The 18453-nt window shown below is 41.1% G+C and overlaps 3 protein-coding genes across 3 annotated transcripts; all 3 read left to right on the top strand.

Moving 5' to 3' along the window:
* The first annotated feature begins 13056 nt into the window (after positions 1-13056).
* LOC145498565 (uncharacterized) lies at positions 13057-14490 on the top strand. Its single transcript, XM_081478472.1, has one exon. It carries the CDS (start codon positions 13057-13059, stop codon positions 14488-14490), a length of 1434 nt encoding a protein of 477 aa, XP_081334598.1.
* Positions 14491-14681: 191 nt separating this feature from the next.
* Positions 14682-15563, top strand: LOC145498564 (uncharacterized). Its single transcript, XM_081478471.1, has one exon. It carries the CDS (start codon positions 14682-14684, stop codon positions 15561-15563), a length of 882 nt encoding a protein of 293 aa, XP_081334597.1.
* A 318-nt stretch (positions 15564-15881) lies between these two features.
* Positions 15882-17471, top strand: LOC145498563 (uncharacterized). Its single transcript, XM_081478470.1, has one exon. It carries the CDS (start codon positions 15882-15884, stop codon positions 17469-17471), a length of 1590 nt encoding a protein of 529 aa, XP_081334596.1.
* Positions 17472-18453: the final 982 nt, after the last annotated feature.

The following is an 18453-nucleotide window of genomic DNA, read 5'->3' as shown; positions in this document are numbered from 1 at the left end:
TCATTTGGATATCTTGAATCGCTGAGCTAGTTTTGCGTTTGATTCCCACTTTACCCCGCTTTGCCTCTCATTCTTTGGCCGAAGAAGGACTTTCTTCCATCTTCTTTCCTCTCTTGTGCCTAACTGAGCTTTCTTGTTCAGTTCGAGACCTCTGGCACAAGTCCTTAAACTCAGAAAATTGCCTCAGTCGGGTGTGACAATTTCTACAAATCTTTCAAGGAAGACCGTCGCTTTCAGAAACACTTAAACCTGTTACATTCACTACAATATTTAAAAGGTTCTCGCTCCGGGATTTAGGTCCAAACAAATCAACCGAATTGTTGACGAAACCGGAATTACAACATCTACAAACGTATTTTTGACCAAGAGGTAGAGGCAAGGCCTTACCAGTGTTTTGTCTGCCATATTCGTGCTCGAAGCGATCATACCCAGAGTTTCCCAGAGCTTCCATATCAATCGCGCGCGGCTCTATTTGGAAATCTGGGTACAAAATTATTGTTTTCCTAACTTCCGGTACATTTGCGCATGCTCTATTTTTGGCCAATTAAATGTCGAGCTGAAACGCTGTATCCTAGAGGTCTTCGGCTTCCCGTTCCGCTGGACAAGGGTAACGAAGGCTCTGGGAACGAGATTGATAAACACAGAGAAAACTAAAATCTTGCTACTTGGTGTGCCACAACTACTGTGACAATTGCATTTCACTCTTGGGAAAGGAAATAACACCAGTTCCTGTGGCAAAGGACCTTGAGGTCTATATCAATCAGTCCTTAACCCTTTCCCTGCTACAAGGACGTACTGAGTACATCCTGTTTCAGATTACACATATGCTACAAGGACGTACTGAGTACGTCCTCAAGTATAGCCTTTGTATGAAGACTTATCCACATCGTAAAAACAATTACACCCCATGTAACAAAACTTATAAGAGCCTGGTAACGAAGAATACATTTGGTGAGAAATATATGACATTAAAACTTATGATTTGTGCCACGTGTTATTTTTAGTATCAAGTCGATTCTGGCGGCCATCTTGGTTTTTCCACAAGTGTATTTTCAAGTGTTTTTCGAGTGTAAAATGGGGTTGACAGGCCTGCACAACTCTCAAGCGCGTGTTTTAGCCTTTTATAGTTTGGCTCTCACAAGTATATCTTTGAGCGAACGCCCTCTTTTGTATGAAACGAGGAGCGGATCCTTGTAGATTTCACTCAGTAATGGTCGTTGTTCTATTAAATGCCATTTTTTCATTAGGATTTGTTTTAGGTTTGGCACTGATGGTTGATATTGTGTGGCAAAAGGCAAGATTCGTTTGTTTTCTCTCTGTTTTGGTTGGAGGGCTAGTTTCCTCTCTTCAAAGTTCACTTCAGAGAGGGTTGCTTGAATAAGATTCTCTGGGTAACCTCTCTCAATAAGGTGTGACTTGAAGGTTTTGATTTTCTCTTCAAATTTTTTCTTAGAAGAGTTCGTTCTGAGAAGTCTTAAAGCCTCTCCTTTGATGAAACCTTTTTTAACTCCCGGTGGGTGGGATGAAGTAAAGTGTATATACTGGAACGTTTCAGTAGGCTTGAAGTGGGTACGCACATCAAGAACTGAGTCTTTTTTGAATCTTTCGCCTTTAGAAATGTTCGTATCCAGGAATGTCGTTTCCGTTTCAGAAACCTCAGCCGTGAATTTTATTGTCGGGTTGTGGTTGTTTGCTTCTTCAATGAACTATAATATTTCATCCCTGTTTATAGTCCAGAGTGAAAATATGTTGTCTATATATCGTTTCCAGACGAGTGGTTGAAATACGCTTTGGCTTAGGATTTCTGTTTCTACCTTACTCATGAAGATGTTAGCAAATGCTACTGCCATCTTTGTGCCCATGGCTGTGCAATGTATTTGGAGGTAGTTTTTTCCAGCGAACTGGAATGAGTTTTCCTGTAGAATTAGCCTCAGCGATTGCTCTAGTAGTGGTGTTGGGATAGGTTTGTTTACGTAGAATGTTTCGTATGCTCTGCATACTGTTTGAATTCCCTCCTCTTGTGGTATGTTCGTATAGAGGCTCGTTACGCCCATTGAAACAAGTATAACGTCTGCTGGGACTTTCGTTTTTTCTATGAAATTAATGAAGTCTGTTGAATCTTTGAGATAAGACCTCTGTTGTTTTGCAATAGGCTGAAGTAGTTTGTCAACAAATGATGATAATTTCTCTGTTGGGCCTTCACACCCTGATATTATTGGTCTACCGACCGGGGTCAGTTTGTGTATTTTAGTAAGGGTGTAGAATTGTGGAATGCGAGGCGGTTTTGGCGTTTCACAAAGCCATTTTTTAATGATTTCGTCTATGTGGTTTCTACAGTAGAGCTCGTTGATGAGTTGTTCAACCCTATGTTGTGTATAAATTACCATGGGTGTTTCAAGAGGCCTGTAGTGGTTTATGTTGTCTAGGTGGATTTGACCCTCTTGTTTTTTGTCTTCTGTATTCATCACAACAGTGGTTGTTCCTTTGTCTGCCTTTTTAATATTAATTCTGCTGTCACGCTTTAAGGCTTTGAGAGCCGCGCGTTCCGCAGGTGATAGATTATTTTTAGGCTTTGTGAGTTTTAAGTCTGAGTTCACTCTTCACCTCTTCTAGGTAGCTTTCAAGGGCAACTGATTGTTGTATTGGTGGTTCCCATGTAGATTTTACATGGAAAGGATGTGGTTCGTTGTTTTGCCTGTGAAATATGTACATGAGGCGCATTCTTCTTGCGTACTGATCGAAGTCACGCAAGATTTGACGCTTTATTAGTGTAAAATGGGGTTGACTAGCCTACACGACTTCTACGGTTCATGACATTTGTACATTTGCCGTTCTCTGTTCGGTCACTCGACCTTTCTTGTCACTTCACTCGTGTTTATCAGATGAAGGGCACTTCACGTTGTATAATAAGGAGGAATTTTAAGTGAAGTTGAGCCATTAGATTGTGCCATGGCAAATTTTTTTTAGGTCATGGGCCTGCGTGTTATCTGCATGTCGACTTGTTGAGTTTGACACCTCTGTAATTTGCCATGTGTTTTTGCATTTTTTAGGCTCATTTCTATTGCAAGATATGCTTTTATAAGTCTCCATGAATTTGCTTTTGAGGGACAAAATATGAAATTTACCGTGAACATGCTGCTTACTTGCATTCTATATTCGCCAGTTATGAGTAGATTAACAGTCAATGATGTTTTGGAAAGAGTCTGGGATGATTCAGGCGATGAGGAAGATTTTTCTGACTCAGAAGATGGCGAAAGTGACGATGACTACGTATCTGAGAATGAAGATTCTGAAAGTGATGGGTCAGAGTCTTCAGAAGCCGAAACAGGTGGTGAAGATTCTGATGAAACTGGGGCAGATAATGCCAGGAATGGTCCTCCTCCGAAGCGGTAGAGGAAAAGAAATCAGACGGTTCCAAACCTGCATTGGGTAAGACCTAACTTAGCACCACCTCCAGACATTCCTTTCACTGGTCAATCTGGAGTCCGAGTACACACACAAGGTTTTGAACCCATTGATTATTTTACTTTATTCATCAATGATGACCTTGTAAACTACCTTGTAACTGAAACAAACTTGTTTACTGAGCAGTTTATTCGTGATAACAATCTCAAAAGAAGATCAAGGGTACATGAATGGTATCCTACAAACCCTAAAGAAATGAAGGAGTTTCTGGGCATTACATTTCTAATGGGAATCATTCAGAAGCCAAACATCCAAATGTACTGGTCAAATGATCCCTTGTACAGTACACCTATTTTCAAGCAAGTCATGAAAAGGGATAGGTATTTATTGCTTCTGAAGTTCTTACACTTCAATGACAATGAAAATATGCCTGGCAGAGATGAGCCAAACCCTGACCAGCTATACAAAATTCGACCACTGGTTGACCACCTGTTCGAGAAATTTCAAGAAGTGTACACACCAAGTAAGTAAGTCTGTATTGACGAGTCTCTTACTTTGGAAAGGACGATTGCATTTCAAGCAATATTCCTCTAAAAAGATCTCGATTTGGAATCAAGTTATTCGTGCTTTGTGAAGATGGAGGTTACACCTATCGCTTTCGGAATTATACTGGTAAAAATACACTGGTTGAGGGAAATCAAAACTTGACAATTTCAGAAAGAATTGTGGAAGACCTCATAATGCCTTTGCTGAATAAGGGACATCATCTGTACATGGATAACTGGTACACAAGCATTCCACTGCTTCAGTATCTGAAGGATAATAGCACCTTAGCTTGTGGCACAATACGCAAAAATCGGAAAGGTTTTCCTCAGGCAGTGAGCAAAACAAAGCTTCGCCAACGTGGGGAGACAGTTGCATATCGATCTGACGCCCTCCTAGCTCTAAAATGCAAAGACACCAAAGAGGTGAACATTCTGACAACCATTCATGATGAAAGGATGCAGAATATCAGAAACAGAAGAAATCCTGCGAACCCCTTGCAAAAGTCTAAGTGTATTGTCGATTACAACAAATACATGGGGGGCATCGATCGCACTGATCAACTGCTGCAGCCATTTCAGGTTGCCAGGAGGAGCATGAAGTGGTATAAAAAGCTTGCTCTTCACCTAGTGCAGCTTTCAATGCTGAATAGCTTCATACTGCACAAGAAAAGTGGTGGGAGAAAGCCACTGCTAGATTTCCAAAGAAGTGTAATTGCCTCTTTCCTTTTTGTGGAAAATACCTTAGAGATTCCAAGAGAAGAAGCCATTGCACTCTGACAGAAAGGCATTTTATTGCTCGTATCCCTCCCACAGAGGAAAAGGAGAAACCTCAGAAGAAGTGCAGGGTTTGCACAAAGAGGAAAACAAGAAAAGAGTCAAGATACCACTGTGCATCCTGTAAGATCGAAATGCCTCAAAATGGTGTTAATATGCGTGCGGTTAATTAGAATGTATATTTCGTATTGTATCGTGCAACGTGTTGGAATGTGGCGCTTGTATCGTTACGTAATTTATTCAAATAGCCTGTAAGCATCGCCTTTTTTTTAGTTCTCGCAATGCGGATCGGAGTGCAGTAGTGAAATCGAAGCATCTAGTGCAGTTGTTGTCTTATCACAGCGGCATCTCAGCCAGTTATAGCCCAGCATCGCATTACAAATGTAAGTCTGTTACTTTCTTGGGTTTTAGTTTGTGCCATTTTCGCTTTGTTTATGTTTGTTCTGTTCGTGTCTATTTCAGTTTTAATCACAATGAGCCACAGTTGTTGATCGCCAGTAAATAAAGTGTGCGTTCTAAATTATATTGCTTGCTGGAGATAATGTCACGTCCTGTTGGTAGCTTCACATCCTGTCCCAGCAATCCAGGACTGTGCTACTATCTGTGTTTTGAAATCTATCACACTCAATATCATTAACTGACATTTTTTATTGACAAAATGTACAAATAATGTAAATAATAGTTAGTTTTTATCCCAAAAATGATTTCTGATGATAAGGGCTGTTTAAAAGCATGATAATTTAATTTTAAAAAAAAATTTGCAAAAAACCCTTTTTTAGGCCTGCACAGGGGTGAAAAAATGGCCCGCAGCGAAAGGGTTAACTTACAACCACCACATTGCCCAAACTACTTTAACATTTATTCTATTTTCTCATTAGTACATATCAGCAGGATTAATCACCTTCTGGACAGAGAGACTCCTTATTACTGATAAATGCTTTTGCTTTTTGTAAAATGTATTTTTGTTCAACTGTATGGGCTAACATTTGACAACTTAATATAAAGAAGCTTCAACTAGTGCAGAACTTGTCACAGAACATATCAAAACCTTGCAATCATGTGAATCACATCAATGACAAGCACCGCATACATATCATATAATCTCCTCTCACACAGTGAACTGCAACAGCTTTTGTGAAGAATGCTTCATGTCAAAGAGGGTCTGTGATGCATAAAACATATAGGGACAGGTCAGTCATCTACACTCATTGTGCTTCTGTGATGCTTATCAGGACAAAGATGCTGTCTATCGCTGTCATCAAGTTGTGGAAAAAGTTTGTAATGACTGTGCAAGTGGCAACAAAAGTGCCTTTGAAACACTTGAAGAGAAACTACTGGCAAATACCGTTTTCCAGATTGTCCCCATGTTGGTAGAAGTATGAAAGCAGCGTTTTCAGACTGGTAGCTAGGATGCAAAGGGAAACGCATTAACTTGGCTCTGGTATGGACTTTGAGCAATTGCTCAAATAAAAAAAACAAAAGATGCCTTCAGAAAGCTTATCCCCCAAAACAACCATGTCAAGAATAAAGATAGACGAGATCCTACGTCTGTCCTCACTCTGAGCAGCACTGAGTTGACCTCCAAGTTGAAGAACTAGACAAATATTCTGCTTACAAATCAAGTTGGTATGTTTCAATCACCAATTAGCATCACCATCCCATCATATGGATGTATAGCCTTTTTAACCTATGGCAGAAGGACCTTATTTACCACATTATTCAAAGCTTGCCTTCATAGCTTTGTTGACAAGTTCACAGCTATTGGCAATAGGCTTAAAAGAGATATCCACTGTGTTGATAGGAACATTTTTCTCACATCTGATGGTGGGTCTATTAAAGCAATTTCATTTGCTGATTGGGCGATTAACTTCTTGTCCAAACCAAAGATGCAGAAAAATGATTTCATCAACCTTGCAAACTAACTTTTCCTGGCATCTTCCTACACTGTTGTGGTGATAAAGGACAGGCTGAACCCTTACTCTTCATCCCTCAGGTCAAAATACAGACAGAACTATGTAAAGCTCAATGAACTCCATTTCTGGGATTCTGGAAGACAGCCATCCTTTGAAACCATGGTGTGCATGGATGCTGAGCTGATTTACGCTGCAAGCAGGGATGTACAAGAAATTGTTTCTTTTCAAGTACAAAAGAATTGTGTCGGCCCGAGGGGAAAACCTGCAAGAAAAAACAAAGTACAAGCCTTTGTGCCGAAAGACCTTTAGCATGTGTCTTTGTGAAGGAAACCGTTGTGTTGCATTTAATGAATCAGCAAAGATTCTTTATAAACAGCTGAATGTAATACTGTAGTTAAACTGAAAGACGAGCTGTGTATTTTGACTAGGTTTGGCTTACAAATAGCAACCAAAAGCGGTCATCTGTGTGGAAGACCAAGACAGAGGGAGAGGTAGAAGTTTTGGCTGGCTGGGAAAGAGAGGAAGGAAGTGTTGATGGTAAAGTAATTATAAAGGATTATTGATTTCAACAGCTTATGGGCGTTTGCACTGAGTCTGAAGTGTCATTTACATCTGTGATGCTGAGACAAATTCTATTAAAAATCTCTCAACTTCTTAGTCATGTTCACAGACCTTCATACAAATGAGCTGTACCAGTAAGTACAGGAAAACTAATTTACAGGCATCAGCAGTATCGACATGTAGGCAATGAAAACTGTGTGATGTGTTTATTTTGTGGAAAATTGTTGAGGTATAAAAGTATTATGCCATGTGTGGATGTACAAATCATGAGGCTAAATGGTGTTGTATCTACTTTTCTTGTCATGATCGTTATTTTTAGGGCGTTCATGCCCCCTTGTATAAACTAGAAAACTTATAATTTTCTTACGCAAGCCAAAATGCATTTGCCTCCCCCTTACTCAAACAACCCACCACTGTTAATGAATGTTACACATAATGCAAATAAAGCTGGCAATGTATTATAAATAAGTTGTTTCAATATCAAGGATTTGTTATAGCAAATTAGGACACCAAAGTATCACTTTGCTATTCATAATAACATTTAGCTTTATCAGTGTTATAGGCATGCAAGTGGAGAGTTACAACAGCATGCTCACCAAATATGGCCCAAAGCGCATGGCATTTGAGTAAGGAACTAAATCTTGTGTATTGAACTTGTAGGCCTTTCCATCTTAACAGATCTTTTGACAAGCTCCTGCTGTCAGACCACATGCAGCAACAATATAAAAACCAGTGTTCAAAACGTTCCCCACCATTGACAACCTGTATTTAGTTTCTACTGTCCTCAGCCATTGCATTTGTTATAATTACTTTAAACTATTTCAACTTGCTTATTTCAGATATCCCTACTTTATCATGAGAATAATGTTAGCTCTCGTTGATCACAACATGCATCTCTCAAGACAAAGGCAGATAAAATCCAATAACTATAGGGGGCAATCAGTGCGTCATTTAACAATAGTCAAGTTTCAAAACAAAAACTAAACCCTGTGTTCCATCTAGATGAAAATGGGTCTTTAAAGAAAAGCTAATAACTTTCAACAAGAGCTGATGACTACCAGAAGGGAAGTGGGCCCCTTGTTTTAATCAGAGTTAGCATGAACAGGGGGTGGAAAAAATTTAAATAATTTCTGGCCTAACTAGGTATAAGGAAACTGTAGACATACAAAGAAGGATACTGGCAACAGTGCACCGTTTATTGACTAAATGTAAACTTACACAGATTTACATCTTTAACAAAGGAAGGATTGACCAGGATTTTTTTTAATTAACAGATTGCCAAAGCTCAAGAAGTCTCTAAACTTGATCAAGAAGAATGTGCTAGTTTCTTGTCCGAGTGTGGCTTGCCAGTGGTTTTATCTGTAAGTTCTCAAAAGATGATAATATGAGAATGATTTCTTGAAAATTTCTGACCAAAAGGTGTTTCTTTTTCATTTTACAATAAATTAGTTTATTTAGTGTCCCCAGCCTTCAAACGCCAAACTGACACTGTTTGCTGAACTAAACTACCTGCCTTCCTGTCTGCATGCAGGACCAAAACCTACAAGATGTCAGTCAGTAGCTGATGGACTACAAAAGCATGCAAGGCTTTCTCGATAGCAAAAAGCATGTTGCCTCTATGAACACTCAATTTGCAAACATCGGATGTGATACATCCCTTTTGTTGGGGACGGTGACAGAAAAAGTTATGCTAGTGTGAAAAAGTCAACCATATGGACCAAGTGTCTTCATCCCCAACAAAGATGGTACCACGAGACTCACACATTAGCGTACAAAAATGACAAGGTGCAATTTCCTGTAACTTTCTATTTATTCTAAGCAGATCAACCATGGCCCATCTCCACACTTCGATTCCTCCTATTCTGTACTGGCAGTGGATTAATCACCACGGGTCAAGTCAAATTCTGCTAAGCCACAGGTACCAGCTTTCAAAGTCATCAGCTTTAAACTACTGGCATCAACTTCTCTGGAAGTTAAAGGATGTGAAACTCTGGAAACATCTATTGGACGCTGGTCAAACCATGAACCTTTGTCACTAGTGATGAGTTCCTTGTTCTAGTTTTCATAGAATGAATCTTCGTCTTTCTCCCTTTATCTTACATCCAGTTTCTAACGAGATTTCGTCCAAGGCGTCTTCTCTCTTTTCAACGAGCTAATAATGTTCAGTTCTAGCTGTAAAGAGCAATCAAAAAGTGTACAATGCACAGCTCTCAGCAGCAATTTTGCTTAGTGGGGACAATGTTGAAAAAGATGAATTACTTGCAGAGTTTTCAAACCTCCAATTATTTCTGAATATGTTCTCTATACAATTCAGAAACTGTATTGCTGTCCAGTAATAAAGAAAATGTAACATGATGAAACAAAATCCTGTTCATGGCTTGTTGTGCAACTCAGGCGTCAAAATAGCAGGAGAAAGGAGAAATTATTCCCCAGGCATACTGCCTATTGTTGTGTATACACACTCATTAAAGTGCCTATAACACCAAAAAATTTTTTGTGCTTAATTAAATCTCTGTACGGAATTGGGAAAAATGTCGCAAAATTTTTTTAATTCGGTTCAAACCGCGATTTTTTATGATTTTTTAAAGATCGGAAAAATGGCACTTTTTCAAAACATGACCGAGTCACAGAGTCACTGAAAAGGGTCTGGGTATAGCGAAACTTGTGACGTCATTCCAGGCCATTGATCGCTTTCTTGTTTGGAACCGCGTTTGCTTCGCTTCGGAAGGTCAGAAATCTTGAAAATGCCAGATAAATGCGTTGTTTTCGGCTGTAATAATAAGCCAAGTAAGGCAGAAGGTATTTTGCTTCATCCCATACCTTTTGAAGGGGCTGATGAACCGCAGAAGCGAAAAAGAAGAAAGCAATGGGTTGACTTCGTAAAATCTAAGCGTGCTCATTGGGAGCCCACGAAGTACTCGGCAGTGTGCTCAAAGCATTTCCGAGAAGAGGACTATGAAGTAATGTTCCCTGGATTGACAAACGTCGATATGCAAAGAAGACTATGGAAAGATGAAATTGGCATTTGTGTTTGCCCGACGATCCAAGCGCCTTGTGTTTCGTCGCTAGCAACGCAAAACAATGCCAACTAACCATTCTTTGATTTCCTCTGATCCACTTAATCGGTTTTGAAGCTTCTTCTCTAGTTCTTCCTCCGTTTTTCTTTTCTCTTCATATTGAGCCAGCCATTCCTCGTCTGCCATCGGCTCATTCGCATAGGCATCTGGTTCATCATCTGAGGTTTCGTGTTCGCTCGGGTTTGATGAACCCTCGACTTCTAAGTTGTACTCGACCTTGACCTCTGCGGCCTCAGAATCCAAGCTAGAGTCATAGCTAGAATCGCTGGACGACATTATAAGTACGTTTGAATATTCAAACTTTTGTTGAGTCAAATAAAAGTTCTTTTGACGAAAAACTAACCCTCAGTACTCTATCCCACACACAAAACAATGTGAGAGTTTATACTGGAGCGACGCTGGCAATGGCCTGGAATGACGTCACTAGTCCCATTCTCCCGAATGCTCGGTCGTGCTCTTAACAGCGCCAACTTTAAAAATTCGTAAAAAATTTGGGTTTTAACCGAATTCAAAAATTTTTGCGACATTTTTCCCAATTCCATACAGAGATTTGATTAGGCGAAAAAAATGTTTTGGGGTTATAGGCACTTTAACCCCTTCATTGCCTGTATGACGTACTAAGTACGTGATGCTTACACTTCACATGCCTTCTTGACATACTGAGTATGTCAAGACTTTGAAGGCTACAGTCAAATCATTGGCACACGAAATGTAAAATCCTTCGGCCTATGGGATCCTTGCTACTTGGGAGATTGGTAACTATTAGTTACCAGTCTCCCAGAAGAAAGTTGTTGGATTCGTGTCTTTTGTTTTGCCTGCAACTTTCCGCCATCTTGTTTTTGTCATGTGTTGAGAAGATGTGAGGCGATTTTGGGAATATTGGAAAATATGTCGGCAAGAGAGCAAAGGTGCCCAGGAAGCTCTAGTAAGGATTTGGAATTATTCTGGTGAGGAAGAAGATTTCGATAGCGATGAAAAAGATGATCAATCGTATGAGTTGGCGAGTGAGGACAAAATTGGTTAGTCTGAAGATGTGTCTTCATCTAATGAAGACAATATTGCTCAGGATTCTGCAGAAAGCATTGACGATGAAGCTTCCGATGAAGGAGATGGTAGGAATCGTGTGAACCATGTAAGGCAAAGACCAGCAAGGCAACAAAAAGCTCCCCTTGTTGATGAATCACACATGGAACACCACTATGTGATATTCCATTCACAGGAAATTCTGGTATACAAGTACAGATGGTAGGGTTTGAACTATGGACACGCTTGATTTGTTTAGTTTATTAGCATATTTGTCATGCGCAGTTTGTTCTGTTAGTTAAAACCTCGTGGTCGATTCAACTGTCACATTTTCTATCATGCAAGTTAGTTGTGTACGGTCTCATAGACGTTTATCAAATACAGTCCTATAAGAAGAAGGCTCGTCCATTAAATTCTGGTCCTTAAACACCGGACGATTACAGTGTACATTCAGAGTCCTCAAACTGAAAAAGCAAACAGCTGAGCGAGCAAATCGCCGTTGAACAGACGATCACAAAATGTCCCGTGAGACTCTCATTCAGAAAAAAGGAATTACTAAACGTAAAATAACAAACCTTCCCAAGAAAGTTGAACAGGCCGTCGAAAAACAAGACAAGTCAGCCTATGACATCGTCTGCGCCAAGCAGTATTTGAACGAAATTTGCACCTTGGACGCGCAATTTCAAAAACAACATTTGGCAGCGACCGCCATCGTTGAACCGTCGAATGAGGAACTTATTGAAAAGGATTTTGAGGATTTGGAAATTCACGATGAATGTGTGCACGAAAACACAAGCAAGCTGCTCTATGTACTGAACGTCGCTTCAAAGCCACAAGCGAAAATTAAAGCTACTGAAAACAAGACCAAAGTGAATTCGCTTGAAGCGAAATGGACTCGAATTACAAAAAATGTTGACAGTGTGGCCTCAAAGCTCAGCGAAGCCCAAAGCAAGCTCGACGAAATGGAGATCGAAGAACTAACGTTCATAAGGAGTCAGCTTTCTGAATTCGAGAAGACTTTCGATCGATTCACCGCAGAAATTGACTCTGTTTCCTTGGACTTAGATGATAAAGACAGTGAAAATTGGAACGACACCATTTTGAATTACTTCGACAAGATTTCGTTAGCTCAAGACACTGGCTCTGTTGATTATTGAATGCCGCCACAACCAAACTCGTGAATTCAAAGAGCAAGAACTTGAACGGGAGGAAAGGCGCAACAAGGAAATCGAAGTACAAAACAGCAAACATCATGAGGAAATAAACAAGTTGTTGCACAAATTTAAGACACCGTCGGAAGAACACGAACCAAAGACAATGAAATTGCCTTCACTCAGCATTCCATCATTTGATGGAGACCCAACTAAATGGAAATCTTACTGGCAACAGTTTGAAGCCACAATACACAATTCGAAAAAGCTAGATGACCAATTGCGAATGCAGTATTTGCTTAAATCTCTCACCACCAAAAAGGCCAGAGATGCTATTGAAGGAATTGATGCAGTAGCCAAAGCATACCCAGAAGCTGTGGCAGCCCTAAAGAACCGTTTTGACAGACCTCAAGTCATTCACAGAGCACATGTGAGAGCAATGCTTAATGATACACTGACACACTTCAACATCACTTAAGATCATTAAAGGCAATGGATCAACTGGATTTTAAAAGATTTATGACTGCCTTAGGAGAGTGCAAGCTTGATGACCTAACCATGGTTGAATGGCAGAAATCTATTCAAGCAGAAAAGCAAGTCCCAGGCTATGACAAGTTCCTTGAGTTTCCTTGATCTCCGAGCAACTGCCACTGAACTTGCGCCTCATGAAACAGGCCCAAAGAAACCTCACATTCCTCCTGGAAGGTCACCAAAGCCACCTCCTTCAAAGCAGTTTTTAGTGTATACTGCAAACACCAAAGTTAAGTGCACAGCCTGTAATGGATCAAAACACAACCTTGCTTATTGCCAGTCCTTCAAAGCAAAATCACTTTCTGAGAAGCGGAACTTAGTTATGGAACAAGGACTTTGTTTTAACTGTCTGAAGGCAAAGCACACAAGTAAACAGTCCCCTTCACCAAATTGTTGTCTGAAATGTGGCAAGCGACATCACACTTTTCTTCATCTCGATGATTCTAGGGATGCAGTCAATCAAGACACATTGGAAACAGCAAAACTGGATACTCTCACGGTTTCAGCACCTGGTGCTTCAAACACCACTGACCCAGGAAACGTTGCAAGTGATGGTGGCATCTCCACTGTTACCTATGTAACTGTCCCGGAAGCCATTGCTTCAAATGCCATTCTCATGATGACAACAAAAGTGATCCTTAGTGGACCCAATGGTCATCAAATGGTTGCACGAGCATTACTGGACCCAGCATCAACTGCCTCCTTTTTTACCAAAAGAGTTGTCCAATGCTTAAAGTTGCACAAACAAAAGCAAGAAATCACCATCAATGGAATCAGAGACACCTGGTGCTCCACCCAAAGTAACTCTGTTGTTAACATGAATTTAAGATCTACTCAGAGCTCTTCAGCACTGGACAATGTTCAAGCTATTGTTTTGCCTTCGTTGACAAAATGTTTGCCTGTCACAACCCTTCTTAAAGGGAACTGGCCACATCTATCTTCTCTCAAGCTTGCTGATCCTGAAGTCAATGTGTCTAAGCCTATTGATGTTCTCCTTGGTGTACATGTGTACCACGACATCCTTAAGCCTGGGCTTATCCTTGGACCAAAGGGAACCCCAGCAGCCCAAGCAACCATGTTCAGATGGGTCTTGTTTGGGAACACTAACACTCATCAATTGCCAGCTGAAGTCACAACACTGCATGCGTCAACTTCATTTCCAAGTTGCAAAGAAACTCTCCATAAATTTTGGACTTTAGAGGAGCCACCTAAACCAAGGTTGCCTCTATCACCAGCTGACAAATTACTTGTGCAGGACTATGACCGAAGTCACAAACATGATGATACTGGTCGCTTTGTAGTGAGACTCCCATTGAAGCCGCAAGGGCCTCCTTTAGGCCAATCACGACCTCTGGCTTTGCAACGTTTCCTTTCCCTTGAACGTCGTCTTCAACGTTTCGACAAATCCCAAGATTATGCAAGGGTCATTAACGAGTACTTCACATTGGGCCATGCTGAAAGAGTTCCAGAGGCTGATCTCAATAAACCTGCGTCACATTCATTCTACTAGCCCATCATGCCGTCTACAAGGATTCAGCCTCAACCCCATTACGTGTGGTATTTGATGGATCAATGAAAACCACAACTGGTGTCTCTCTCAATGATCAGCTCCTCATAGGACCGACTGTTCATCCACCCCTCAAGGATGTTCTCATTCGTTTCAGACAACACCCTTAAGTTCTCACCACTGATGTTTCAAAGATGTATCGTGCTGTTGCCTTGGCACCAGAAGACAGAGATTTTCACCGGTTCTTATGGAGAGAGAAGGCTACTGATCCAGTTGTTGACTATCGAATGACGAGAGTCACCTTTGGAATTGCAAGTGCTCTGTTCTTAGCGACAAACTCTGTTCTGCACCTTGCAGAGCAAAATGAATCAGAGCTACTCCTAGCTGCAAAGGCTGTAAAAGAGTCCTTCTATGTCGATGATGGTCTTCCTTCAGTCGAAACCAAGCAAGAAGCCATTTTACTTCATCATCAACTTCAAGACCTCTTTAACAGAGGGTTCAAACTTCACAAATGGGACTCAAACTGGCCCAAAGTTTTGAACTTAATCTCACCAGAGATTAGAAGCTCGAAGAGCACTTCTAACCTTGGAAACTCTGACAACTTTGTCAAAACTCTTGGAATGGAATACAACTCAAGTCAAGATCACTTCAGATTCTCTTCTACTGATCTATCTGCTGAAGAATCAAGTATTACCAAGCGTGAAGTTTTGTCTGATTCAGCAAAAATATTCGACCTCCTTGGTCTCATCTCGTGCATTACGATTCCACCAAAGATAATCTTCCAGCGTCTCTGGGAGCAAGGCACCGCATGGGATGGACCTCTCCCACCAGACATTCAGAAAGAGTGGTTGAATCGGAGAACACAACCCCCTGAAATCTCTGCCATCCGCATTCCACGCTGTTACACCCCAGTTGGCAGTGAAATTGTTGACCGACAATTGATCGGTTTTTCTGATGCCAGTGAGAAGGCCTACTGTGGTGTTGTCTACTTAAGAAGTTTCGACATGGCTGGCGGAGTCCCTTGTTATGGCAAAAACACGTGTTGCACCAATCAAGGTTACCTTACCCCATCTTGAACTTTGTGGAGCTCATTTGCTCTAACAACTCATGAAACATCTCCAAGAAATCTTGGCCATTCCAACCTGCAAGCTTTATGCCTTCACAGATAGTACCATTGTCCTTTACTGGATCTATGGAAGTAGCCAGCGATTCAAGACCTTGGAAGCAAACAGAATCGGAGAAATTCAAGAAGGTGTTCCCCCAGAAAGATGGGCTCACATTGCTAGTGAAGAAAATCCAGCCGATGTTGGATCTCGTGGTGGAATGGTCCCAGTTGGTTGAAAGAAGATACTTCAAACTGGCAGTCCAAGATTCCTGCCCCTCCTACATTGGAAATGCTCTACTCCTCAGGTATCGATGAAGCAAGTTTGCAACTCAAAGAAAGAAAAGAAGTGACACTTCAAGTAACTACTGCTTCTGATGAAGCCAAGCCTGTGATTGACATTGAAAGATACTCAAGCTACATGTATCTACTGAGAGTTACTGCCTGGGTATTCCGTGTTGTTACCCGCTATCATCTATTCAGCTCCACACCTCTTTCAGTAGCTGAACTGTCAAAGGTTAAAATTTGGTTGTTCAAACAAGCACAAGCTAAGATGTTCCCAGATGCAGTGGAAACACTCCAGAAGAAAAAACCACTCCCTTTGTCCCATTCTCTGCAACCATTAAATCCATTTCTCGATGCAGATGGTTTGTTAAGAGTTAGTGGACGTCTCTCACAGTCTCAGAAAGACTACCATTCCCGCCATCCACTGATCCTCCATGGAAGGCACCACCTCACGTCACTGATTATACAGAGTGAACACAAACGTCTGTGTCATGCTGGTCCAAAACTCACTTTAGGATCTCTTCAAGATCTCTACCATATTGTTGGTGCACGCAGAGCTGTGCGCAAGTGCACACGTCAATGTGTGACATGTCAGCGTGCATCTCCCAAGATCACAACTCAACTCATGGGCCAAGTTCCAGCTGCACGCCTCCTTCCAAGCTTCGCCAATGAAAGAGTCTCAGTTGACTACGCAGGACCTCTGACTCTGAAGATTGGAACTACTCGGAGACCAACCTACTGCAAGGCCTATGTAGCCATCTTTGTATGTCTAGCAATTGAATCCTGTCACATTGAGTTAGTATCGAATCTAAAAGCAGAAGCCTTTCTTGCTGCCTTTTGTCCTTTCGTTTCAAGAAAAGGAAAACCAACTGAAATCTGGAGTGACAACACATCTTGTTTTCATCGTGCAAACAAGGATTTCAAGGAACTTGAGCAATCTCTTAAACAACCAGCCTCACAAGAATCTATTATGAATTTCTGCTCTGCACAAGGCATTCAATGGAAATTCAGCCCACCAACAGGCCCTCATCATGGCTCAGTGTGGGAAAATGGGGTGAAGGCCTGCAAGCATCATCTAAAGCGAATAGTTGGCGAAAGTAAACTTACCTTTGAAGCGATGACAACTGTTTTGTGTCAGATCGAAGCTTGTCTCAACTCCAGACCTCTCTTCACGTCACTCGACTCAAATGATGATGATGGAATTGCCCCACTTACTCCTGGTCATTTTCTAATTGGCCGACCACTCGAAGCGCTGCCTGACCAAGTTGCAACAGCGCCGATTTCAACCCTGAAGCGATGGCAACTCTGTCAAGCTCTTACACAGCATGTTTGGAAGCAGTGGTCAACCGAATATCTCAATGCCCTTCAGCGATTCAATAAGTGGAGGCGACCCAAACCATGTCTTTGCGTTAATGACATTGTGCTCATTAAGGACAATCGCACTCCACCATGCCAGTGGCCCCTTGGCCGAATCATCAGAACCCATCCTGGTCCAGATCAATTAGTCAGAGTGGTCACTGTCAAAACCAAAACCGGAACATTTGTCCGCCCAATTGTAAAGCTGTGCTTGCTGGCACCATCCGAGGGTGCTCAGTAAAGACTTTGCACGTATAAACAACTTAAGCTAACATAAAGACAACCTCATTCCCAGGGTCTCTCTGAGGTTGACATAAGGAACCAAATGAACTCAAAGAAACATTTTCAAGTAACTTTATTAGAACAAAGGACGCTATTAAGAAAACACTATTAAGTAGCATTTACATTTTATCTTGATTATATCAAGGCCGGCGGAATGGACACGCTTGATTTGTTTAGCTCATTAGCACATTTGTCATGCACAGTTTGTTCTGTTAGCTAAAACCCCATGGTCGATTTAACTGTCATGTTTTCTATCATGCAAGTTAGTTGTGTACGGTCTCATAGACGTTTATGAAATACAGTCCTATAAGAAGGCTCGTCCAAACCACATGATTACTTTGCCCTATTCATCAATGCTGACTTGCTCAATTGTTTTGTAGCTCAAAATAAAAGTTTTTAATATCAGTTTCAGAAAATGTATACTTTTCTTGGGCCAGGTTCTATTGTTAAAGAGTTAATTACATTTGATTCGAGGCAACTTGAAATACCTCAAAAAGAGGACAATAGGCTTGGCACAAAGGGTAACATGGGGGCTAGCAGTGAAGGGGTTAAGGAGACCACAAAGATGGTGGTGGACCTAGAAGTGGTGGACAAGAGAACACGGGGAGTGTCAGTTGATGTGGAAACATTTGCAATGTGAAGGCTGTTACAAAAGTCAATGGGTGTGCTCAGCATGGAATTTAGTTGTTGCAAGTTTGTCTCGACAAGTTTAGTTTCCTCCGAAGGTCGAGTTGTTTTGGCAAGTTTGTCTCGCCAAACTTCGTAAAAACTTTGTGTCATCAATCCTAAATGTTACAGCGGATTTGTCTTGCGGGATCTACCTGTTATAGTGGGTCTGTGTGACAGGATTCAGTTGTTATTTATAAGGAGATACTTTCTCTCAAAATTTAGTTGTTACAGCAAGTGTGTCATGCGGGCTTAATTAGCTGGTCAGAGAATGT

Source organism: Orbicella franksi, chromosome 9 (assembly GCF_964199315.1).
Source record: "Orbicella franksi chromosome 9, jaOrbFran1.1, whole genome shotgun sequence".
NCBI lineage: Eukaryota > Metazoa > Cnidaria > Anthozoa > Scleractinia > Merulinidae > Orbicella > Orbicella franksi.
The sequence above is the reverse complement of the archived record's forward strand: the minus strand, read 5'-3'. Positions and strand labels throughout refer to the sequence as shown.

Coding starts and splice junctions, on each gene's coding strand:
- LOC145498565 (XM_081478472.1), top strand. CDS start 13,057: ATGACAAGTTCCTTGAGTTTCCTTGATCTCCGAGCAACTGCCACTGAA.
- LOC145498564 (XM_081478471.1), top strand. CDS start 14,682: ATGTATCGTGCTGTTGCCTTGGCACCAGAAGACAGAGATTTTCACCGG.
- LOC145498563 (XM_081478470.1), top strand. CDS start 15,882: ATGCTCTACTCCTCAGGTATCGATGAAGCAAGTTTGCAACTCAAAGAA.